Source organism: Diplotaxodon limnothrissa, linkage group LG20, assembly GCF_057381915.1.
Source record: "Diplotaxodon limnothrissa isolate DT_005_m linkage group LG20, D_limnothrissa_male_GT1.1, whole genome shotgun sequence".
Taxonomy (NCBI): domain Eukaryota; kingdom Metazoa; phylum Chordata; class Actinopteri; order Cichliformes; family Cichlidae; genus Diplotaxodon; species Diplotaxodon limnothrissa.
Window position 1 is genome coordinate 37,344,955 of NC_140615.1, and position 25,477 is coordinate 37,370,431.

The 25,477-nt window shown below is 43.9% G+C and overlaps 1 protein-coding gene across 1 annotated transcript; it reads left to right on the forward strand.

Annotated features, from left to right (window-relative positions):
* Positions 1 to 798: 798 nt before the first annotated feature.
* Positions 799 to 18,313, forward strand: snx21 (sorting nexin family member 21). The gene is made up of 6 exons (XM_085344919.1): positions 799 to 913; positions 5,038 to 5,360; positions 6,192 to 6,397; positions 6,790 to 6,931; positions 7,040 to 7,205; positions 13,297 to 18,313. The coding sequence occupies exons 2-6, from the start codon at positions 5,069 to 5,071 to the stop codon at positions 13,799 to 13,801; spliced, it is 1,311 nt and encodes a 436-aa protein (XP_085201045.1). The 5' UTR covers positions 799 to 913; positions 5,038 to 5,068; the 3' UTR covers positions 13,802 to 18,313.
* The last annotated feature ends 7,164 nt before the right edge of the window (positions 18,314 to 25,477 follow it).

Consider the following 25,477-nt stretch of genomic DNA (forward strand, 5'->3'; position numbering starts at 1 on the left):
GTTGTGTACTGTTCTTCTTCTTTTGGTTGGTCCTTTTAGGTCTCCCTACAGCAGATCAACTCATCCATGAACCCCCTCTGAGGTTTCCCCTTTTCCTCCTGCCGGGCAGCTCCTCTTCAACATCCTTTGTCCAGTATATCCACTATCGCTCTCTGTGCATGTCCAAACCAACTTTGTCCCTGTGACATACTAATATTCTAACCTTGTCCATTGAATGCCTGAACATCTCCACCTCAGCCTCCTGTCTTTTGATCAGTGCCACCATCTCTAAACCACACATCACAACAGGCCTCACTACTGTCTTTTAAAACTTCCCTTTCACTCTTGCTCTTGCCTTGACACTCACTCCACCCTGCCTGCCCACACTCTCTGTTTCAGCTCTCTTGTGGACTTGCAGCTTAAATTATCAGCTCAAATAGCTGCTGCAGCCCTGGATAGATGCACTGTGACCCCTGTGAACAGAACGCTTCCAGTGTTGTGCCAAAAAGTGATTAAAGGTTGGTGGTAATTAATATAGAACCTGCCAGACACATCGCAAACATATCTCTCATAAATGATACGACTTTAAGTATATTAGACATAAAAGCACACAGAAATCTGTTTTTGGTAGTCCATCGCTTTGATCTCACTAATTGCGACGACTCAGTGAGCATGTAGCCCCCTCTGCTGGTCGGACCCGAAGAGTGCATGTCCTTATATGGCAGCTGCCCGATATCCAACCCCGGGCCGCCTCCTCCTGTAGGCTGCGGCGGGTGGACAGCCCCAGGAATAAGGATACAGCTAGTCAGCTGTGTGCGTGTGCGGAGCCCACAAACCCCGACAGGATCGTGCGACTCCCAGATCCCGACCCGCTGGGCTTCAAACTTTACTCTGGAGGAGCTGGTATGGAGTAAAAGGAGCGGAGGGAGTGCGGGTGAGTCCCGCGGAGCTCGGAGTTAATGAATCGGAGGTGGAGGAGCAGCTCGTGGAGTGTAAACAAAGTTTTCTGGGGTAGCTTGTTAGCTAGTTAGCCGTTAGCGCCACAGCCCAGTTGATGCAGTCATAAACAGGAATGTCAGCTTCAAATTAGAGGGCGGAGACTTAAACGTCTAATCCACGGTGCTCGGATAGATTAACAGGAGCTGTGGGAGTTTTCCGCTTGAGCTGCGGGGTGAGTTCGTCCAACCTCCGGAGAGCTAACTAAACGCGTTTATCGTGTGATGCTCAGTAACTTTGAACCCCCGACAAGCAAAGCTGTTAGCTGGTTTGCTAACGTCACACTGCTGTGCGTGTTAGCCTCCACCTCTACAAAATACACATTTTATTACTGGTGTCCACAGCTGATACATACTTGTGTATTTAACGTTGTTTCTGGTGTTGACTACATAATAATTATCTGAGGCTTTCACGGACGTCACGTAAATTCTCTTTCCTCGTGCTTAATAGTTGTAAAGCGTATTCAAACTTGTTTATATTGTTAATAGTAATTGTTATAATTGTTTGTTTAGCTTTTTTTTTTTTTTTGCGTAAAGATGCAGCCTAAAAGAATAGTAAAAGTAAAACAAACAAAAAGAATGAAAGAAGTAGAAAAAAGATTTGATCAAACAAAAATTAATTAAAAATAAAACTGATGGTGCCCCCCCACCCAATAAATAAATAAATAAAAGTCCAATTTAAATACAATTAAAATGAAAAGTGAGCAGCAGACGAACAGATGTTAATCAGGATTCACTGTTGCTGTCACTCAACCAGCTGTCAGCTGAGTTGCTGACTCCCAGCTCTACAGGTTAAAGGTGTTTGTTCTTGTTTTGGTGGTTTTGGAATAATTTTAGAAGAACACCAAAACGGATAAATCCTAAAATCTTGTTAAACTCCTTTCACAAACAGCCCAGATATACATGTTACAGAATGCAGTCTTTAGCAGTGCTTGTGACTCAGTTTACACAGCCTATCCTTTTTATGTGACATTTTATAATCCATTGACCTTTATTCAGCTGTAACTTTGTGTTTAGCACTTTTCTTTTACAATTCTTGTCTAAACTTTTTATTCTCTCTGTATGAAGATAAACACACCAAAGTAACAAACCAGTCTAATTTTCCATACGCTCTGATGCAGCCTGCTGGATGGCTTAGATAAAATGCATTACAGTTGATGTAATGCAAGCACAGGAGAATGCAAATGAAAAAGTATTTTTAGATTAGATAAACTATTTGAATCATACTGTTCAGCTGGAACAGGGAAGGGTTTGTGGCTTTATGGATCCACTATGATCACTAATGTTTCATCACTAGAGGTCAAATTGTTTATGAGCAGAGTCCATCTGCTGGTTGTTTTGTAGGTGATGTGGCTCTTTTGACTTCATCAGACAGCGACTTCCAGCTTCTACTGAAAGTAGCATTAGAATTAGTACTTCAGAGTCTAAGGCCATGGTTCTCAGTCAGAGTGCAGTGAGTCATCAGATGTGTTGAAAATGCAGAATTGGTGAGCGAGGCATCCTGAGGAAGTTCAGCAGGCCAAAGCCTGGCTGCAGGCTGACTTAGCAAATCGGTGCATTATTAATGTGTGACATGGTTTCCATTGAGAGGAGCTGCCAGCTCTGTAACTGGAGCCAGCTCAGCGGGTTTGTTTCACATGTGGATCAGTGTGTCTGCAGTCTCTTCCTGACCTGGATTCTAAAAGTGAGTGAATTTTATTTTTCCCTGTGGTGCTGATTCACAGTCCCAGACACAGAATAGAGTGATTTGCAAAGCAATTCAAGTCTGTGTTATAGAAAAATAACACAGAAAATAGTGCTGTTTTTGTCAAATAAATGCACTTTTGGAATTTGTTGCCACAGTGTGTCAAATGAAATTGCAGCAAGAACATGTTTCGTCTTCTTTTAACAGCACTCTGTAAGAGTTTGGGACCCGAGGAGCCCAACTGATGGACTCAAATGTTTTTCCATTCGTGCTTCAGGGTTTCAGCTGCTCAGCTGTTCTGGGCCTCCTTTGCTGTATTTGTTTTTGTGTGTTGTTGTTTTGCAGTTCTTATGAGTGGGTCACAGATGTGGACTCTTAAAACTACAAGTCTAAAAAAGGAGAAAGAAGACAAGAATATACCATAACCAAATGTCTTGATGCACCTTCATCCAGGCAAGGACATCCCAAAAAGTTGAGACTGAAGAAGTCACTCCCACTGAAAACGCTACGTCCAGATGAACAGAATCTACTTGGGATACCAAAACATTCCTCAGAGATTTTGGTCTTTATTACATGACAGCAAATGGGTTCTACTTGACTGAGATCTGGTGACCGGAGGCTGTTTGAGTCCAGCGAACTCAGTGTCATGTTCAAGAAACCGGTGTGAGATGATCTGCGCTTTGTGCACTGCTGCTGTTGTGCATTTAAAGATGTTCTTCTAGGACCCTGCTCGTAACAAGTTGTTTGAGTTAATGTTGCCTTCCTGTCAGCTCAAAGCAGCGTGCTCCTTCTCTGATGCCATCATCAAGGCTTATTCTTCCACAGAGCGGCTGCTCACTGGATGTTTCATTGTAAACCTTGGAGATGTTTGTGCGTGCTTGGTTTGAAGTTTATCACTGCTTACTAGAGATGGACCGAGCCGATATTACGTATCGGTATCGGTCCGATACTGACCTAAATTACTGGATCGGATATCGGAGAGAAATAAAAAATGTAATCTGATCCATTAAATATCAAAAAAGCACCTCACAAAACTTGTGACACGGTGTAACTCGGCTCATAACCGTAGCATAACCGTAACTGCCTCTCTCCCTCTCCGGCTGCTACTTCAATCATGAAACTGATCAATGATCAGCTGATCGGCTTTTCTGTCGCGAGTCCGTGTCTCTTGTTTGCTTTTGGCCCACTTTGCACCAGAAAGAGGAAACCAGCGGCTGAACAACAGCAGCACGTTTAAGCTTGATCAGCTGTTGTTAGAATTTATTTAATATTACTTTCTACTCGAGGATCTTTTTCTACGTAGCTGACGGCTGGTAACTGTGCAGGGGCGGATCTAGCAAAGTTTAGCCAGGGGGGCCGATAGGGCATGAACAGGGAAAAGGGGGCACAAAGACATACTTTTCTTTCTTATTCTCATTTAAAATGTCTAGCTTTTAATAAATAATTATCTGAATCTTACACCCAAAGTTTTAATCTTATGTAAAATATATAGAAGTCCATTACTGTATATAGTAACTGTTAAGTCTAATATACCCTAGTAAGCTATAGTACTTTTTCCTTTGGGAACCATCTGTGCAGTCTGCAGTTCTGTTGAAGAAATTTGTTGAATCTATTTCATTATTCTTGAAAAAGAATTTATTTCTTCATTTTTTTTTTCACACTGCATCAAATTAAAGTTGTTTACGTCGATTAAGCATCATGAGGTGGAGGGTGGGTGGTTCCCTATTTTTTTTATTTTTTTTATTTTTTTATTTTTTTGCTGGGAGTTGGAACCCTACTAGTTAGGTTGCTTAATATTTCTGCTAAGTACTCTTTAAAATACCAGAATAGGGAGGATGGTGTAGGTTTAAGTTTATTAGATTGATCAGTATTGCTGAACTATGAAATATATTGGGTGCAGTGTATTTTTTTGCATACAGGTTTAACAGAAAGCTTTAGTGTTGTTGTTTATTTAAACTTGAGTATGAACTCATACAAAATGCAGCAAGATATTAAAAAACAGTTTTATTGATTAAAAAACACTATCAGATTCATATCGGTATCGGCAGATATCCAAATTTATGATATTGGTATCGGACATAAAAAAGTGGTATCGTGCCATCTCTACTGCTTACTGAAATCGGTTTGTTGGCATGTGATTTGAACAGGCCTACCTAATGACGTGGCAGGTGAGTGTGTTTCTAAGTACAGCTTCGTTATCAATGCTACATATACATCTACATGCATGTAGATAGTTCATGCAAATGTATACAAATTACATGCAATGAAAACCTGTGCAAAACTAGAATGAAAAAACAAATGAAGCTTTAAAATAATATTATCAGAAGATGCTTTAATAAGTAATAGATAAAATGACCTTGTAATCTTCTATTTCTTTAGGCTCCTCCCCCTGTGGTGGCCTGGCAACATCATGGCGTCTCGGCTGTTGGACCGCCTGAAGCGCTCGCTGTTTAAAGATGGTCAGGGGCTGGAACCTGAGCAGGAAGAAGGTGGCGGGCCGGAAGAGGAGGCGTTCAAGCAGGATCGCTGGGAGGACGAGCTGGCGGAGGATGAGGAGTGTGTAACCGATCGGCTCGGAGGGATGCTGTGCTTCGACGGCACAGACGGCGGTCTGGAGGACGGAGCCGAGGGTGAAGGGTCAGGACAGGACAGCGACTCTGACTTCCTGGGAGAGTCGATGGAGGATGGTCCCAGCAGCATGGGTGAAGTGCTGTTCTCTCTTTTCACTCGATGGACCTCGAGCGAAAACATTTTAATGTCTGAATCTGATTGAAATCAGTGCAGATCAGCACTGATTCAACATCTGTTGAAATTCCTACATACAAGAATGACCCGAATGAGTATTCTTCAATACGGGGCGATCGTTGGGAGTTCGTCTTGTAATCGGAAGGTTGCCAGTTCGAGCCCCTCTCGGTCGTTGTGTCCTTGGGCAAGACACTTCACCCGTTGTCTACTGGTGGTGGTCAGAGGGCCCGGTGGCGCCAGTGTCCGGCAGCCTCGCCTCTGTCAGTGCGCCCCAGGGCAGCTGTGGCTACAATGTAGCTGCCATCACCAGTGTGTGTGTGTGTGTGTGTGTGGATGACTGGATATGTAAAGCGCTATACAAATATAGGCCATTTACCAATACTGTTGTTTGGTTCAAAGACTTAGCAGACATTGATTAATGATCAGCAGCAAAGTCAGACTGGGCGGCTGTGACAGAGTTTATTTATCAGCTATCGATAGAAAGTAACAAAAGTTTACCCAGCGATGGAGCACACAACAACTCACAACCTAGCAGCCTGCAGTTAATACATACGGGGATGTTGTTCATAGTTGTACTTATGCTTTAGAGATGTTTTTATAGCTGAAACCAATTAACAGAAACTATAATCTAATGTAATATGTTAGCCAGCTCCATGGTTACAGCTCAGCAGCGTTGATCTCCAGCAGGGGAGCAGTTTAGCTTCAGTCCACTGGAAGCTAAACTCGAGGAAACCAGGACATGTTGTACTCCCTGGTCACCTGACCTGGCTTTCACCTGTCTTTTGTAGACACCAGTCCTGTGGGTATTTCCCCAGTGGGCCACTCCTCCTCTTCCTCCTCCTCCCTGCTGACTCGGCAGCTTCAGGAGAGCTGGAGGAGTTTGCGCGGACTCAGTGGAGGAAGCTCTGTGTCCTCTGTGAGATGGCAGACGGACAGCGTGTTGTTCGAGGTGACCGACGCCAGCGTGGTGCAGGACGGCTCCTCAAAATATGTGGTGAGTTGGCAAAGAGAAAAAAACTGTAACACAATAACCAAAACAGACATAAAAGCTTCAAATCCAGGCACTCTAGATTTGACAAAGGCCTTTAATTTATTGGTCTTAGGACAAACAAATACACCGACAGGTATCAGCTTGTCCCTTCTTCAGGCTGCTGAAATACGAAGATGCCTACAGAGCAATTTGAGCTTCAGGGCCACAGAGAGCCCCTGACCCTTGTATCTTCTCTGTGTAAAGTGCTGGTGCACATCCATAGATTGGATTTGGATGCTCTGATCAGAGTCACGTATACGTAATAGTCTCTGATCCACAGGTGATGTTTTAAATGTGCCGTGGGACAGATCTGTGCGCCGTGGAGCTCAAACTCTCTGCTCTCCGTTTCTCTCCAGCTGTACACGATCCATGTGATCCAGTCTGGCGCGAGCGATAAGATTCCTGCCATCATCACGCGTCGGTACTCTGACTTTCGGCGCCTCCATGCCACTCTTCGCCGTAAACACGGCGAGCACATGGAGCGTTTCTGTTTCCCACGTGAGTAAACCTCATGTATGCTGTCTTACCTTGATGCTGTGGTTGTTACAGTGGTACAGGGAAGTAAGAACTTCATAAAACATGAATGTTTGGTTTGAACCTCCGCAGGAAGAAAACTCAGGAGGAACTTCACAGCAGAGACGATCGCTAAGCGGAGCCGGGCGTTTGAACAGTACCTGTCTCACCTGTGTTCCCTGCATGCCCTGCGGGGGGCGCTGTGTGTCCGTCAGTTCTTCTACTTAACCGACTTGGAGACTGGACAGCTGCTCATCAGGTAACTCTCATAAACCTCTGTCTCCTCACCTTTATCCGTCAATGTCAGTGTTGTGTAAGAAAACTTAACAGGAACAAAGTGAAATGATCAAAATGCTCTCAGTGCTGAAATGTTATACTGTTTCTATTACGCAGATAGTGAAACAGGCTAAAAAAACAAAGAAGGTATTTAATAGATTAATAAAACTTTGAGTTAAACTATTGAGTCATCGCCAATTTGTGCTCTGAAGCTAGCTACAGTGTTTGCGCAAATTAATTACGCTGTGTGGTCAAATATTAGAGGAAATGTGTCCAACATGCACTCTTTGTTGATCAGTGTTGGGTCACTAGTCAAAAAAGTAATATATTACACATATTACAAATAACTAGGGATGGGTATCGGTTAGGTTTTATCCGATACCAGTACCAAACCGGTGCTCAAACGGTGCTCGAACCGGTGCTTAAAGAATGGAGAACACAAAATTGGTCCAAAAACCTCTCATGTTCAGCTGTTGTTTTGTAAAAAGATAACAGTGTTAGCCTTTTCTGCAGCTATGGGGCATATATGGCATCACTCTTGGCTGGAAGCAGTGCTTAAACAATGGAAAAAACACAAACTTTGTCCAAAAACTTCTCATGTTCAGCTGTTTTCCACTTTTTCTGTGGTCATTTTAGCCTTTTTGGCCAGGGTGAAGGGAGTATCTGCCATCAAACAAGAAGACAGCCGCATGTAGCTACGACGGTGTTTGCTAGTTCACCTTACCTGCATTAATGTAATAACGTGGTTAGCCTACTCAACTAAATTACACACAAACAACATTAAGCTCCTGACGCAGAGAAGAACGGCTGCTGCTGCATCATCATCCTCATCATTTCTGCTACACTGGCAGGGCTAGGGGCCAGGACTCTCCTCTTCGGGTTTTTGGGGGATGTTGCTAACTCCGGGTCCGACAACAGGCACCACACCCGCAGTAGATGTGCTCGGTGTGAGGTCTGGCAGCAAGCTATTAAATACGGTGCATTTCTCGGCTTTTAACAAAACGCTATACGTCGCCAGGTGTTTCATCAGATTTAGAATAGAATAGAATTCAACTTTATTGTCATTGCACATGCACAGGTACAGGGCAACGAAATGCAGTTTGCATCCATCCAGAAGTGCTTTAGTGATATAGATATATTACAATATATATTAGCAATAGTATAGATATGTAAGTATACTACAGAAATGGGTCTATTATGGTATGTTATAATGTACACGGTATGAAGTATGTTGTGAATATTCTATAACTATAAGTATGTACAGGCTGTAGTGAGTACAAGCTATGTACAGGATATGAACAGGATATAAATATGAAAAACTATACAGAATATGAAATAAATAACTTTACAGAATCTGGGATATACAGCTATACAGAAATGGGAACTATGCAAGTTGTAAACAGTTGTAGGATTAAAGATTATCGAATGTACAGAATGATTATTTACACAGAGCTATACAGTAGTGCAGTTAAGATAAGTGAGGGTGTAGATAGTTTCTACAGAGGTTATATAAAGTGCTGGTGGTTGTGAGTGGTGGTTCACTCCATGTTATTATTGTGTTTGAGGGTACAGTTGTCCATTGTGGGTGTGTGTATGTTCAGTCCATGAGTTTAACGTGGGTCAGATGTCAGGAGGCAGAGTTCAGGAGTCTGACAGCTGTGGGGAAGAAGCTGTTCCGGTACCTGGTGGTCTTAGTCCGGAGGCTCCTGTGGCGCCTCCCAGAGGGCAGGAGGGTGAAGAGTCCATGTGATGGGTGACTGGGGTCTTTGATGATTTTCCCAGCCCTTTTCAGACACCGCTTCCTGTAGATGTCTTTTATGGCAGGAAGTGGTGCTCCGGCGATGCGCTGGGCAGTTTTCACGACCCTCTGCAACGCCTTCCGGTCCGAGGCAGAGCAGTTCCCGTACCAGACTGTTATACAGTTGGTCAGGATGCTCTCGATGGTGCAACGATAGAAGTTCACCAGGATGTCTGAGGACAGGTGGTTCTTCCTCAGGGTCCTCAAGAAGAAGAGGCGCTGGTGAGCCTTCTTGACCAGCTTGGAGCAGTTGGTCGTCCAGGTGAGATCCTCGGAGATGTGGACTCCCAGGAACTTGAAGCTGCTCACACGCTCCACAGCCGTCCCCTTAATGTGGATGGGTGGATGTGGGTCAGCATTCCTCCTGTAGTCCACGATGAGCTCCTTGGTCTTCTCGGTGTTAAGCAGCAGGTTGTTTGTGTCGCACCACTCAGCCAGACGATCCACCTCCTCCCTGTAGGCGGCCTCATCGTTGTCACTGATGAGGCCAATCACCGTGGTGTCATCTGCAAACTTAATGATGGTGTTGGAACCATCAGCAGGTCTGCAGTCGTGGGTGAAGAGGGAGTAGAGGAAAGGGCTCATCACACAGCCTTGTGGTACACCGGTGTTCATTGTGATGGTAGATGAGCAGCGGTTATCCAGCCGGACATGTTGGGGGCGGTTGGTACAGATTTGAGGTGTTACCTCCTTTGACAGTATCACAGTATCAGCTTAAAGCACTTGTTGCTGCTGAGTTTGCATCTTTTGCTGTGAAGTACAGCCAGACTTTGACCACTTCGCCTTGGTCATTTTTAATCTGTAGCTCTGCTCTAAAAGGACGTACGTACCTGGACCCGCCTACTACGCTCGCAAAGGTAAAATGATTGGCTGGAATCCAAAGTGTGTGACATCCGGATATTGGATGGTTACTACCGTTTATGTCAGAACAGGTGCCATCATGGCACCGGATACCGGTACCCATCCCTACAAATAACACTTTAATTTAAAGTAATGCAGTACGTTACTTGGTTACTAAAGGGAGATGATAATTCATCACATTTATAACATTACTTTCAGTTTACTCTGTAAAACAGCCTGAAACACATTGTGTCATAATTACCATTTAACAGTATAAACCTGAGGCTACAGCCCCCCGCACCAACACAAACCCATAATGTATTTAGTTATGAACAAAAAGCCGACAACACAAAACGAAGATGAAAACCAACACGAAGAGACTTTAAAGCCATCGTCACGGTGATTCAGGTAGAAACGAAGGCTGCAGCCTGACGGCTCATCCGTTTGTTATGCGATGAAGTTCAGCGGCGGCTCGCTTCACCGTGGTGCCTTGCATCACTCTGGGTTTTTGACTAGCTTAGCATTAGCATGCTGTCTGTGCAGGTGCTTGCAAAGAGTCGAAGTTGTGTTAACAGCATAATACAGTTGTTTCTGTCCTGGATACAGTTTACCATTACGTTCTTGCCCTTTTGTGCAATAGAAATAAAAGTTGTGTCCATCTCAACGCTGTAAACTTCTATTTTCCTTCTCCAGCAACTGAAATCAGCTGATTGCAGAGCAAATGTAAGAACCAATAAGCAGGATCGATAGGCAAGTAGACTAATAATTCCAACTAGGAAAGGTTCTCGATTGCCATCCCTACTGAGTACACACTCATACAATAACTACTTCGCTGCACTGAAACAAACATTGCTTCAATATCCTTTTTGATTCTAATGGTTGACTGTGGTTTACAAAATAAGCACCGTTTCCTTTAATTAGACTTCAAACAACCAATTGAGTCCACAAATTCATCAGGAAAGTGTTTACTGACGTCAACTATCAAGTGAAAATATCAAGATTTTGCAACTAAATGACTCATTTAAGACTCATTTAAAATGAGGCCATTTAAAAACAATGTGGATCCACATTTATTTAATTGTATTTATATAGCGCCAAATCATAACAACACTCACATCAACAAAGAAATATAGTGAGAAAACCCCAGCATTCAGATGACTCACTATAAGCAAGGACTTGGTGACAGTGGGAAGGAAAAACTCCCTTTAAAGAGGAAGAACCAGAAGGGGCAGCCGTCTGCTGTGACTGGTTGGGAATGAGGGGAAAGACACAAGACAATAGAGTAACTGTGGAAGAGAGCCAGACTGTCCATCTTTTATATACAGTACATGCATAATGCTTTGGTGACGAGTGTTTCCTCAGGGAGTTTCAATTTTTGTTTATAGGTTTGGCTTTTTTTCAACTCTGTAACCATAAAGAAACAACTATAAATGATATACAGAACAAATTTAGCGTATGCCTTAAGGCAGGGGTGGGCAAACGTTTCAGGTAAGAGGTCACATTACGTTTGAAAATTTGACAGGCCAGCACCAGATGCATACTGTACATATCAAACAGAAGCCTAAAAAGGCCTTACAGTGACAAGTCAGACTCCCACGTAGCTTGTGCCTCTCGATGACCCCAACACGCTGTCGTACAGGTCCTCTCCACCCATTTTCCCCTTTAGGAAGGCCAAAAACTCCTCCGTTATCCCAAAATTGTCATTATTCCCATCCATTCTATACATCCAATTTCTTGCGCTTATCCGGGGCCGGGTCGCGGGGGCAGCAGAGAAGCCCAGACCTCCCTCTCCTCAGCCACCTCCTCCAGCTTATCCGGGGGAACACCAAGGTGTTCCCAGGCCAGCCAAGAGATATAATCTTTCCAGCGTGTCCTGCGTCTGCCCCGGGGCCTCCTCCCGGTGGGACATGCCCGGAACACCTCGCTCAGGAGGTGCCCAGGAGGTGCCCATCCTTGTCAGATGCCCGAACCACCTCAGCTGGCTCCTTTCGACTTGGAGCAGCAGCTGCTCTACTCTGAGCCCGTCCCGGATGGCTGAACTTCTCACCCCATCTCTAAGGGAGAGGCCAGCCACCCTTCGGAGGACACCCATTTCCACCGCTTGTATCCGCGATCTCGTTCTTTCGGTCACTACCCACAGCTCGTGGCCATAGGTGAGGGTAGGGACGTAGATCAACCGGTAAATTGAGAGCTTCGCTTTTACACTCAGCTCCCTCTTCACCACGACGGACCGGTGCAGCGTCCGCATCACTACAGCTGCAGCACCAATCCGTCTGTCGATCTCCGGCTCCCTTCTCCCATCACTCGTGAACAAGACCCGAGATACTTAAATTCCTCCACTTGGGGCAGGGTCACGTCCCAGACCCGGAGTGGGCACTCCACCCTTTTTTCTGGCTGAGGACCATGGCCTCAGATTTGGAGGTGCTGATTCTCATTCCCACTGCTTCACACTTGGCTGTGAACCTTTCCAAGGCAAGCTGGAGGCCATCACCTGATGAAGCCAACAGGACCACATCATCTGCAAAAAGCAGAGATGAGATCCTGAGACCAACGAAGTGAAAGCCTTCCGCCAACTTGGCTACTCCTAGAAATTCTCATTTCTAGTCATTATTCCCATTGTTTAAAATTCAAAGCTGAGCGGTGTCTCTACTTTCGTCCAGTGCCAAAGAATACAACTCTGCTTTTTGGTTTAGCTCACTAGCTAAGTCTTCATCAGCTAGCTCAACACAGTGAGTCACTGTCCTGCGTGATAAGCTAATTTTTTTTTCTAATTTGTTCAACATCCCTGGACGCACTCTTTGAGAAACTGCCCTTGCTGGTATTTGCTAATTTGAATGCCAGCAAACAACTTTGTGCTTGATTCTTGGATGGCACTTTGTCGGCTAAAAATGTTTTGCTGATTCTGCAAACTAGCTGCCGACCCCGTTCTTGCATTGACCGGTTGTTAGCATTATTAGCATGCTTGGTGGAAATGTGACAGCTGATGTTGTATTCACATCTAGACATACATCCTTTGACTGAGGTGAAAAAGTATAAACACTCACACTCGATGTTTCTTTTCTTTTCTGAGCATGAGACCACAAATCACTGCGCCTAATGCGCCATCTGGTGGAACGCCAGGCATTACAGGACAAGGTCAAATGAATGCAGTCATAATTATCATCTGATTTGGGCAATTTTGTGCTAATCTTCGGCAGGCCAGATTAAAAAGACCAGGATGTGGCCCGCAGGCCGTAGGTAGCCCATCCTGCTTTAAGCAGAACTCTGTTAGTCCAGGACAGAACAGCGCACCTCAACATCTCCTTAGCTTGATGCTTATTTCTAAATGTACTGTAAGGATAATATTAGATTTTCTTGTGCATTTCTTGAGTTTCATTATTTATTGAGCGGTTTGCCACTGAGTGTTTCACTGTTCAGTTTGTCTTGTTTCGTTGAGGGCGGGACGTTACCAGGATGCCTTGGGTCCTCTGCTCAATGCCAAGAGACTGCAGCAGAAACTGGGATGGGCAAGTTTCTATGACAACCAGACTCAGGCCCCTCCTCCAACCTCCTCCCATTGGTTCTTCACCCTGGTGGGACTGTCGAGCTGTTTCCAGCAGGTGGACCAGCTGGAGGAGGCTCGAGATCACTGTGACCACGCCCTGCGTGTTCTCACCCCCACAGAAACTCAGACTAACACAGAGGATAAGCCCCTCCCACCTGACAATAAGCCCTTCCAACCGTTGGAGACATCGCGTCTGGATGACGACAGGCCACACCCCTTGCTGTTGCCGCTGTTACGAGTGATGGTTCGGCTGTCGTGGCAGACGGGAAAAGACAAGCGACAGTGGGAGGAGCTTCTGCAGCATCTGGAGGAGCGGTGGGTGGGGCTAGACAATCATCCAACCATCAAAGAATTTCTGGTTAAACACAACCTGCAGGATGGCGAGGGTGAGGGCTAAAGAGCGCGCACGCTGCAGAGGGCAATCAGTACGGTACGGGTCGAGTGTTAGAGCCACTGCAGGGGAAACAAAGCCGAGATTTTCAAAATAAAATCTGAATGTTTTGAGTAATTTTAGTTTTATTTCTAATAAAAAAAAAGTTATTAAAGGGAAAAAAGTTTCACCTATAAAATCTGCTTTTTAATGTTGTGACGTTGGGCATTTTAATGTGGTATTGGAGGCAGCCTCAAGTGGCCGTTAGAGGAACTGCAGCTGTTCACACGAGTTTGGTTTCAGTAATAAAACCAAAAACATTGTTCTGAAAAAGAGTGATGTTAATGTAATGAAAGAGTAGGCCTCAGTAAATATCTGGTGGAAAGAAGCAAATCACAGAAGCTTGATTACAAAATGACAGAGCTGATGAGACTGAAGGACAGTTCACCTGAAACTCGGCCAGTTCAAAATCTCAGTTTTTATTCCCCCTGACAGCGGCTGTAATACTCTGAGTACTAATGGATCAGTCAAGGGTTCAGTCGTAATTTCAAAGCCTTAAACTAGTTCAGTGGTCTTTGTAGGTCCGATGCTTCACATGAGTTTTGTTCTTAACCGTGACTCCTCACAGGATTTCTAAAACAACAGCCTGTTATTCTACTTCAAGAGGAACTTCTACAATATTTAAGACTTTTCTTTTTCAAATAAATTTATTTTGAAAATTTGATCCAGTCGAAGAAAAAAAGTGTCCACATCACATTTTCAGAGTTACAATCAATGAAACTGCAGAAATGTTTCGTAGAAACGTGAGGAGCACAGATTAAGAACAAAGCTCCAAGAAGGAAGCAGAGGAAGGAGAAAAGGCTGCCTCAACAATCACGTTTCACTCTGTGACTCTGAGGAGGGAAAACACTTACAGTTTTAAAAGTCCTCTGACTTCCTACTAAAAGGTTTACTGATGATTAACAGTGTTACATATTGCAGCATTTAAAAGGGAGCAAACGGTGCCGAATGTAGAGACTCCGTGAATCTTGTGGACGATGCACGACGGGTTCAAGGCACCTTTAAATGTTTCACAGCAGAAAACTTTGATTGTATTTGAGCTCTGATGAAAACCACAAGACGAGCGACACACGTGCAGAGCGCGTCCTGCAAAAACAAATGACAGTCAAACTTTAGTATCCATCTATAAATCGATATCGGTAAGTGAGGCGGGGCTTTCTACTCATGTTGAGCACTCAGAGGCTCCAGGCCTCATTCACCCAGTCACGCACACATTCATGCAGTGCTTTTATTCAACACTCAGCCATCCCATATTACTCTGCTTATCCACTCGCTCTCGTGTTCGGCTGCTGTGGCGTCGATCCGACTGTGCCTGTAAATAACAGTACTGTGGCGCACTGAGCTGAATTTATGTTACTGCAGTAAATGACTAGAATAGGTCTTTAGGTCATTTTAAATATATTTATATTCTTAAATGTTTTGTTCGTCATGTTTTATTTCAAATGGAGCCTTTCGCGTTCCTCGCACTGAGGAATTCAGCGTCAGACGCTGTCACACATCCCTGCTAATATATACGCCTGTTTCTCTTATTCCTGCATATAAATCAGTCACGTTCACCATATTATCAAACTGTGTCCGGTGTGGGTAAAGCTCACAGGGCTGAGCAGGTGGATCATATGGCTTAAGGCTGTTGCAGAGGCCCGGGCTTTAATCCATCTAGAGGCCTTTCACGGTTCCCCCCGTCCTTTCTCTGTTGTTGCAACACAATAAAAACTAAAATCACCAAAAATATACTTTAGAAAAACCCTTTTTTGGTTGCAGGGTTAAAAAAATATAGGCACCACGTTATCTGAAGGTTCTGTTAATTGATGGCTGAACTTGACAGTTGAGCTGGATCCATGATCAGTGTCTCAAGTCAATTAAAAAATATATGCATGTTCAAAACAAGATCTGTGGCACACTAAGTGTACATTATTCAGACAGTGCTGCAGGTGAGCATCCTGCTAACTCATTTAGTGCTTTAAAAGGTTGATTGAATGAATTTGATAACATGTAAGGCCTTAATTATTTTTTTAGAAAGAGTGAAAGTATTCAGTGCCTTTCTAGATTTTAACGAGGTTGTGATCCACCTGTGCACCAGGAATAAAGGGAATTGTGAGTGCAGGTCAAACAGGAGCTGCAGAAACTCCACAGCGCACCTGTAAAGACCTGAGCTGTGACACAGTCGCGCTCACACTGAGCCTGCTCTGTGTGTGTCTGCGTTATTTACTCTTTGTGAGAGAGCTTTCATTTCACAGCTGAGGAGTAAAGCGACTTACTTGCACGTGTTTTCCTCCACCTGCACCGTTTCCACCTGCAGTGGAAAATTTCAGCGGAAAGCTTTGCCTGCTGCCGGTGCGTCACATATTCAGCGGTTAAAGAGGCGTTAAATGAGAAACGCTGTTTATCTGGAGGAACACTTAGCGCCTCTCCTCCCCCCACACAGCTCTCACAGCTTCGCAGTCATTCGAAGTAAAATCTGCGTGCTTTTTACGTGGATACGGTTACTGTGGAGACCGGCCCGAGTGGACGGCCACACGAGACAAAAATAGACGCGAGGAGCTGGATTTACATCAGCAGGAGAAATGTCAGACAGGACTGATGGATGGAGAGGAAAACAGGTGATTAATAATGAGGGACTAAGCAAAGTTGCCAGCGCCGTGATTTTGGGGCTGAAGGTTGGACACTGCACACGTAGAGATTTATGCACTTACTGTGTCACCTGTCATGTAGAAAAGCTGCTGATTTGTCAGATGTGAGTGCTGCAGGATCACAGTACATGTTCAGTATTATGCAGAGTTCTGTTATATCCAGCTGTTCTGCCGCACTACAGAAACCCTGCAACGCTCTCAGCTTCACTTTCTCATCTAATCTGGTAAATGTCTGTCTGTGTGCAGCACTTTATGCTTCTCTTTATGCACTCAGGACCATCAACCCTGTGATGAGTGCAGGAGCAGCTCTGGCTCCTGAGCTCCCTCTATACTGAAGGTAGAGTCAGAGAGGCCACTGCAGAGGAAGCGTGTATACTGGAGACTATGCACAGTTAGGCAGTTTCTCACTTCAGTTGTGTTAGCTGTGACCGTTACACAGTAACTGTCAGCCTGCTCTGGTTTCATACACACCACAGTAACCACAGGGCATCGAGGGGGGTCAGTGCATTCACACCCCGACTGTGAAATACTGTCAGACGATGCTAGTGCTACAGAAGCATGTGCAGGGCGTCCTTCGGTCTCAGCGCGTCTTTGAACGTAGGGCCGCTCCTGCAACTAATGATGATCTGAGTAAACCTGAACCTAAGTGACTCATCAAAAAGCAAGAAAACACTTGGAACAGTTAAATCTGGTTTGATGTCCACACAGCTGAGCCGAGTGTTTTAGTGCATCGCTCTCTGATATTTCAGTTTGAGGAAATGAGCGGCAGTGTGTCAGAATAAAGTCCTGCAGGATGCTTCGTGGGGCTGTTGTCTGCCTTACTTTCCACCTCACATGTGTGCAGTTTCCCAGCACAGAAGGAGAAGAGTGGGTTGAACCAACTAATAACTCTAGTGCCGGACGTCCTTATTTTGAAGAGCTGTTCAGGGACGGCAGAGGAGTAAGTGATTTTAACCCACTTCTTACTTTCAGTTTAAGCAAAAAGGACTTTCTGAGAGGTTCAGCTGAGATTGTGGTTTAGGTTCAAATATGCTTCTTTGCTGCATTGAGGCTGCACAGTGCTTTAGATGAACACTGTGCAGCTGCAGGTTCTGCAGGATCTGACAGCTTCAGGGCATTACACAAAGCACCTTTCTCTCTGCTGATCTCACAGCTGATTGGTTTAGACCAAAAATGTGGAACGTGGTTTCCCCTCTCAGCCTCTGCAGCTCTCCATAGCTGCCAGCTGTCTGTTAATAACAGATGACATTATCATTATTTTTATTTTTACATTACAAAGCCAGTCTGTGCAAAAAATATGAAAGTCCTCCACCCAGAGTACTAGTTTCTGGAAGGTCACACCTGATTTCTGTTTTCTTGTTTTTGTGTCTTTTAACCTGAGCTGCAGTTTGCAGTGAGAGCGTTTCTGTGTTTTGTGACACTGACGTGAAAATGAAAACAATCATTTGAGCTGTTAATCGCATGAAATGTGAAAAACTGCAGTTACTCTAAATGTGACTCCTGCTCCTCGGCCAGCTTGATGAATTTTTATTTTAACGGTGTTATTTGGGCTAAAGCTGACGCAGACACGTCACAGATGTTTCTAATGGTTTGAAAATGCACTTGTTGTGTCAGATGTGCAGTTTTCAGTGCAGACTGTGTGTATCCCACTTTATGCAAGCGCAGAAACACGTGGAAGAAATCTGTGCGTGGGGAGGCTTAGCGTGGATCTTTTGGCCTTTGCAGCAGCACTTCATCGTAGAGCTTTATTCAAGTTTATTTTCTGGAATATGTTTGTTACAAACTGCAGATCATGCCTTTGTTTTTCTTCATGTGTGCATCTCTGAGATGATTCTATTCTACTTTATTATAGTAAGAAATGTGAAGATCTTGACAGTTGTATAAAATTATAATAAATATATATTTTTCTTTTACTAGATGATGTCTTGTTTTTATCTATATGCCCTGAAAGCAAACTGATGATGTTACCTACTGACCGAGTCTCCTATCAATCATTTCTTTAGGTGACCTAATGTAACGCGTTTCCAAAGAGCTTGTTGTCATATAACACATGTTTAGCTTCATCAGTTTGCTCGGGCACCCATAAATTTTCAGCGGGGTCAGGTGACTCTGGAGCAAAGTCTGACAGTCAGCACTCCTTTTCCTTCTTTGGGGTTCAAGTAGCTTTTCCTAGATAAGGTGTTTTAGGCTCCTTATGCTGGTGGGTTAAGAATCCTCCACAAAGATGTAAACCAGCGAGAGAAAGTATCCAGGAGTGATGGACAGGAGGTGAAATCTGGAGCCAAATAAACTTTTAAAACAACATTTTAACTTAAAAGGACAAGATTTCATTTGTTAAATGTTAAAATTAGACGAGAATTTCCACTGTTGATAAAAGGAGTTCAAGTGGATCAAAAACATTCGTTCGTGTGGAAAACGACACTGCTGCCAAATCAAAGACACTCTGGGCAACAAGAGCCTGGAAAGAAGGCTGTTACCTGAGGAGCAACACTGCACAACAAGCGAGTGTAGGTCTGCAGGGAGGTGGCGCAGAGGGTGGAGCAAGTCTCTGAAGGATGTGGTTGATGTCCTTTACCCGTAGAAACCTTCAGTCGAGCCTCGATCCCACATCGATGAAGCCTCTGTGACGCTGCACTCAGGTCTGCACAGTCAGCAGTTTGTCCTCATAACAGGTGAGCAACGGCTGCAGGTTCAATCGAGCTTCTATGAGTCAGGTAAATCCATTAGTTTCATAGGGGCGTGGCCAAACCACCGCTCCTTCCAGAAGATTTGTTGCAGTGGCCGCTCCGAATGCAGGTGAGTTTAATTCAGGTGTTCTCAGGCGTTTGGATCCTGCTGTAGGATTTCTTTGTTATCTAAGCCAGAGCTGTTGAATGCAGATCGCTGACACGGCAGACTAACATCTTTGAAATTACAAAGTAAAACATTTTGCTGTGGCTGTCGTCGTCGGTGACTCTACAGTGTGACGGGATGCGAGCAGGTGGGAGGGTTTCTGAGAACATGAGATGGGTGCGTTTGTGTTTGGCAAAATGAGATTCAAAGGCAAACACAGAGGCCACAATATGAGCCTGACTGTGTGCTGAGCTCATCCTAATGTAGTCCAGGTGAGTGATTAGACGACGAAGAGCTAATCACTCACTCGCAGCTGAGGATGCAGCTGGAATTGGTAAGCAGCCACACCTCTGAGAGGACGCTCAAACAGGAAACCCGTCCACCGACACAGAGGTGGCGGGACGGCATCGAAGACACGCAGCGTTTCCTTTTGGGAGCTGATGCAGAGCACTTTAATCACAGTGACAAAGATCTCTGCCTCTGACGCACTTATTGCAGCATTCAGTCATACGTTACTTTAACAGCACGGTGTTAGCTTTATCTCAGTCTGCATACTCAGACACTCACTTTTTATTAGCCATAAACAAAATAAGTGAAATGAGGTTAGGGCTTGAAATTGTGAAAGAATTTTCCAAAACAAACAACATTTAAATTTCAGATGTGTCAAAAATATTATGGCCTTGAGTTTGTGTCTTTATTCTACTTTAACCTATTGTCTCCCATATCTCCTCAAATATATCCAAAGTTTCCCGTAACGGTATGGAGAGTGTATGTAACCCATATGTGCAAAAAGTTTATTCTGCTGTTGGACCTTTGATGTCATCAGACACACAATATGGCCGTGACCACAGAAACCTTACACGCCTGATGTTTTAAACCTTGTGTCTGTGAGGGGCAGCCAATCAGAAGAAAGCTGTTTTAGGCAGATGAACTGAAAGGATGCACCAAAGCTCGATATAAGATATGCAAAGCTGCTTGGTTAGAGTCCAGGAGTAAATACGTGGAGCTGCACATGAACAGAGCGGGTCCCCTTTAATGATGGCGGCAGTGATGCCTCCTGATGACCAGCAGAGGTCGCCCTCTCTCAGCACATTTAGTCATGATGACGCAGTTGGCTTTGAGGTTCCTCAGATCCTCTGATGGAGGAGTTTGCTCAGTGTGAAGTACATCGCGGGCAGTTGTGTGTGGCAGCTGTGCGGGGGTGAAACAGTTGGACGGTGCAGAGCGTGCAGGAAACGGACCCGCTCTCAGATTCAGCCCAGGTGGCTCGCTGCTGCTTTTCTCTGCACAGCTGACGACTGTAAGCTGTAAATCAGGCCTGTGCGAAACATTACCATGGTGACAAGGCCAAGAGCTGAGAGCTCAGCTTCTGTGGAAACACCAGTTGCTATGGCAACGGTCAGAGCAGGAAAGAAGCGCCAACATGGCCGTCGATGGAAAGCGTCACGTCCGAACTCGGAGCGCGGTCACAGCTAGTTTTTTTTCTCGCCTCGCAACGAATGAGGGGAAAATGAAAGAAATCTCAGTGACACCTGTGACTGTGTGAAGCTGAGCGCTGGCTGTCATGGAAATAACTCATTTGGTACAGAAAGGGTTTCACTGGTCTGCTTCAGACTAAAGAGGCTCTTTGTGGTCAGTTTCCAATCCTCATGTTTGTCCCGGGACGAGAGCTGCTGATCCTCAGTGGGAAACAAATCATTTTAGCTCCCTTCCAGCTCCTGTAGTTCTACTCTGTTTCTGATTGGTTGCCCTTCATAAACGGAAGGTTTGAACAACAGGTCTGTGGGGCTTCTTCGCTCAAAGCTTTATGTTTTCATTCTAGAAATTCACAGTGTGGCTTTGCATTACTCACCGTTGGAAGAAATCCTTACTGTGCCTGTGAGCTGTGCTTGAAGACGGCACAAAGAAATGAGCTCATCGTGTTCAGCAAAGCTTGCTTGTAAAGCCTTGAGCTGAGCGTTTTCACCTTTGTTACTAACAGAGATGGGCAGTAATCCGATTACTTTTTTCAAGTAATGACTAAAGTAAGGGATTACTAATGCAAAAAGGTAATTAGATTACGGTTACTTTCCCGTGAGCACGCTGCGTTACTGCGTTACTAAAACCGTGATTTTTTTTTTTGCGAGAGTGTCTCATGACAGTGACGTAAGCGAGTGCGACATTTGTGGCAAAAGCTGTGTGCAGATCAACAATGGATCATATATCGCGTGCGGGAGAGAGTATGAGCGTGCAGCGTTTAAAGCGTGGAAGTACCGACCTTACTTTGAGTTTGATTCCGTAAAAAGTGACAAAAACATTAGCGTCCGCTGTTCGAAGAAAACTTCTTTTTACAGCTAAAAAACCCTAAACTTCACTGACATGACGGCTGTGACACACCTGCACCAGGGCAAACCTCCGCCTGCCTCACTCCTGCTTTACAGGTGAAAATAGAGCAACAGGACCGCTGAGTCTTTGATGTTATTTAGTTTCTGCTGTGTTTTACTTGCATCTATTTGAAAGAGTGAGTGTAAACACAAAAAACTTTTATTTTATGTGCTGGAATGTGCAGAAAATAGGTTTAAATGTTAAATTAATTTCTTCCAGTCAGAGAATGTTGCAGATAATTTAATATTTGCTTGATGCATAAAGTTAAAAGATTAAAACTAATAAAACAAGTTTTAAAAAGAGACTTTTCCATTTGATTACATTTTATATGATGATTATGCAGAAAAAGTAGAATTGGGATTGATTTGTCGCTTCATTACCTATTCAGGGTGTAAATCGTGTTGTTAAAAAGTAACTAAGTAACTAATTGCTTTCAAAAATAAGTAATCAGTAAAGTAACAGGATTACTTTTGGGGGGAAGTAATCAGTAATTAGTTACTGATTACTTTTTCAAGTAACTTGACCAACACTGGTCACTAAAACCAGGTGTTACAGGTGAGACAGATCTGACAAACTACAGATCCCTGCTTGGTAATCACATGTTAAATACCCAGACATCGGGTCTTTGGTGCTGCTGTAGTAGGTTATGCTAAGGTCATTCCCATAGTGAAAAAGAGGGCCATCATAGGGTCTGACGCTGGGTCCAAGCCCTGATTCAGTCAGGGTGCTGTTGCCTATCCTGTAGAGGTCTGTACATCCCCCCATGGTTTCCTCCATCCTCTTGAGACTCTGCTATGAGACAAAGCAGGCTTATCTATCTGTGTCAGAAAATAAGGAAAAGAGGAACAGGATGGAATCCAGTCTTCAAGTCTGACATCATTAGCCATGCCTGGGCCCAAACTCTGCTGCAGGGCCCTAAGTCTAACGATCACTGCGGCATCACAGAGTTAAAAACTGTCTAAATCGTTTCATCTGTAATAAAATGATCAGCGTTGCTGCTTTACCAGGTGTAACAATTAAGTTTAACATCCATGAAAACTGAATTTATGAAATTTAATGGAGTTAGAAGTTAGCAGGAAGTTAGCTCGCTAGTTTACACCTAAACATTTCATACCATGTTCTGACTGAGAGATTTCTGAAACAAATTCAAACGTACAGCTCTGCTATCACTTTGACATAAATGAAGACAGGAAGGTAAACAGCAGTGACATTTGTAGTGTTACTGAAGTTGGGCTAGCTGGTATATAATGACGTGCTATGTGATTGCTAGCGACACAGCTACGTTAGCATAAACAGTGAAGCTGGAGGACGAAAACTAACTTTTTCCCACTGGATAAAAGTTAACATGAGGGTTCCCGATGGTTAGGGACAAATGCAATCGCATGGCAGGAAGCTGTAAACGGGCCAAACTTCAGTCGGGAGAACAACTGAGATAATCCATCCACAATACGAGGTTAGTCATTCATATACTGCTGCATGGGCTGGGCTGTAAGGTTTTAAAAACTAAGCTTTAAAATGATTAGCGGTAATAAAAACCTAGAGAGGCCGACTGTGATCACTGACTGTTTTTAGGGGCTTGTTGAGATTAAATAGAACAAGATACAAAACATTAAAGCATGTTAAAAACACAACAGCCTTATTAAATGCAGACTACTTTGGGCCCGGAAGCAGGATTCATCACGTCATCACTTAAAGACCGGATAGGTTCTCATTTAGGGAGAATTGGAAAACTCGTAACTCCTCCCACCTGCAACTCATCATAAGAAATTAGTTGTGTTTCTGTATTTGACTGCAAACATAAAGATGGGCAGCAGAGAGCAGGGTCCAGCTCATCAACATATCATCTAAACCTGGTTCGCCCCAGAGGAAAAGGCCACGTCCAAAACATTTGTCCACACTATTCACTTAAAACTTAAAGACACACAACTCACAACACGCATGTTTAAATGTTCACAGTTTACTGACATTTCTTTACAGGAGTTCTGGGTGATCGATCAAACCAGCAGAAATCTCTCACAGCTGCAACAGTTTCACAGACATCATGATTCAGATTTTCTGTCACATTTGTGAGGTCACAGGGTTCATGAAAACACAATCTGAAAAAATAATCGACACCGTCTCGTCAGTAGTTCATCACACATAAACTCGCTTCCTGACGTCACGCAGACACGACCTGAGCACCAGGCGTTACAGTGCAGTTGTGCAGAAGGATGCAGTCCCTCAGAATCAACCTGCCACAGACTGCAGTGAGAAGTTTGGCAACACGACCTCAGATTATTGCACACAAAATCGGCGAAGATGCATGAACAGATTCGCACAACCTGAAGAACATGAAGGGTCATTTACTCTCTAACCGCAATCCTCAAAATGTGCTGAAGCATACTTTGTGTTTAAAAGAATTCACCAATAGCCACTAAATAAACGGTCAAACATTTGTGGAAATTTGCTCATTTCTCTTTTCTTTTGAGACTGGAACCAGGACATCGCTAACAACCCTGAAACGACCTCTAAAGTTACCACGCTCATGGTTTCTTGATGGAACTGCTTTTTGTTCAGCGGTTACTGTGCGCTGCCTGTGGCACCATGGCGTCTGATCTAAAACCTGTCCTCGGTGACAAACATGGCTGACACTACGCGGAAGAGAAAAGAATTAAAACCACAAATTTCTAATTTACATGCTCGTCTGTGTTTGGAGTTTTCTAGTAACTCCTAACTTCTAATCTAGAAGCTTAACGTGTCCGATCATCCCATGCTGAAAACAGATGGCTCAACGTCTGTGTTCATTTTGTTAATTTTGACAAAAACTAGATTGAAATTTATTGACACTTTTGTTGATGAATAGTGACTACATGTTGTGCAGCGGAGTTAGACGTGCACAGTTTGATCTGGGGGGCGGGATTACGCTCACATGCTCCGACAACATGTCAAAGCTTGGGAGGAAGAGAAGAGTAAATTTAACGCTTCGTAAACTGTGTGCAGCAACTTTTACATTTTTACACTTTATATTTTAGTCAACTTCAGATTTAGTCTAAGATGATCCAATAATGTTTAGTCGACTAAAACTAGCCTAAGTAAAGGACAAGTCTTCACTGTCAAAGGTAAGTACAAAAATCTTACACTGGTTATAGTTACATAATTAAACCTGTGGTTTTAATTTCACAGTCAAAGCAGGAATATTTATTTCTGTTATTTGCCACTTTGTTACATATGTATGTAACGAAGATTTCACGACTGAAATTAAAACCACGGATCAACATTATGTAACTATAACCAGTGTAAGATTTTTGTACTTACCTTTGACAGTGAAGACTTGTCCTTTACTTAGTCTAGTTTCAGGAGGACCTGGCAGGGTTCAGAGAATAAATGGCACTCTTTGCAAAGTAGCTTGTTTTGACCTCCCGAGAGTTTTTCAAGGATGCAGCATCTTTTGAAAACTATGAAATCTTCATGAATTGCACACAGCCATGATAAGCACTATGAAGGTAGAAGTAAATATACCAGTGGCACTGGAGCACCAGACTTGGTTTCTCTTTACTTTTCCGTGCTAAGATAGGCTTCCACTCTGATGATCATCTGAACCCAAGAAAAAAAGGAAAGAGCAAATTTCCTTGAAAGTTGTTCATGTTCAAAGCAAAAGCTCAGCTGACTGGAGTTGGCAAAATCTCAAGAAGCTTTAAGGAATCACAGTTAGCAAACTTATCTTCCCTTTTTAGGATTCTCTTTGGTCTGGAAGAAGTTTGGAGACAGACTTTCGTCCGGCCTCGGAGGTTCTGGACAAACTGGCATTGACACTAGCTAAGTATTAACAAATTATTTA

Excerpts from the sequence above, each read along its gene's own strand:
- snx21 (XM_085344919.1), top strand. The coding sequence starts at position 5,069 with ATGGCGTCTCGGCTGTTGGACCGCCTGAAGCGCTCGCTGTTTAAAGAT. Across the intron at positions 6,398-6,789 it reads ACGGCTCCTCAAAATATGTG|CTGTACACGATCCATGTGAT; the intron begins GTGAGTTGGCAA and ends GTTTCTCTCCAG. Across the intron at positions 7,206-13,296 it reads ACTGGACAGCTGCTCATCAG|GGCGGGACGTTACCAGGATG; the intron begins GTAACTCTCATA and ends TGTTTCGTTGAG.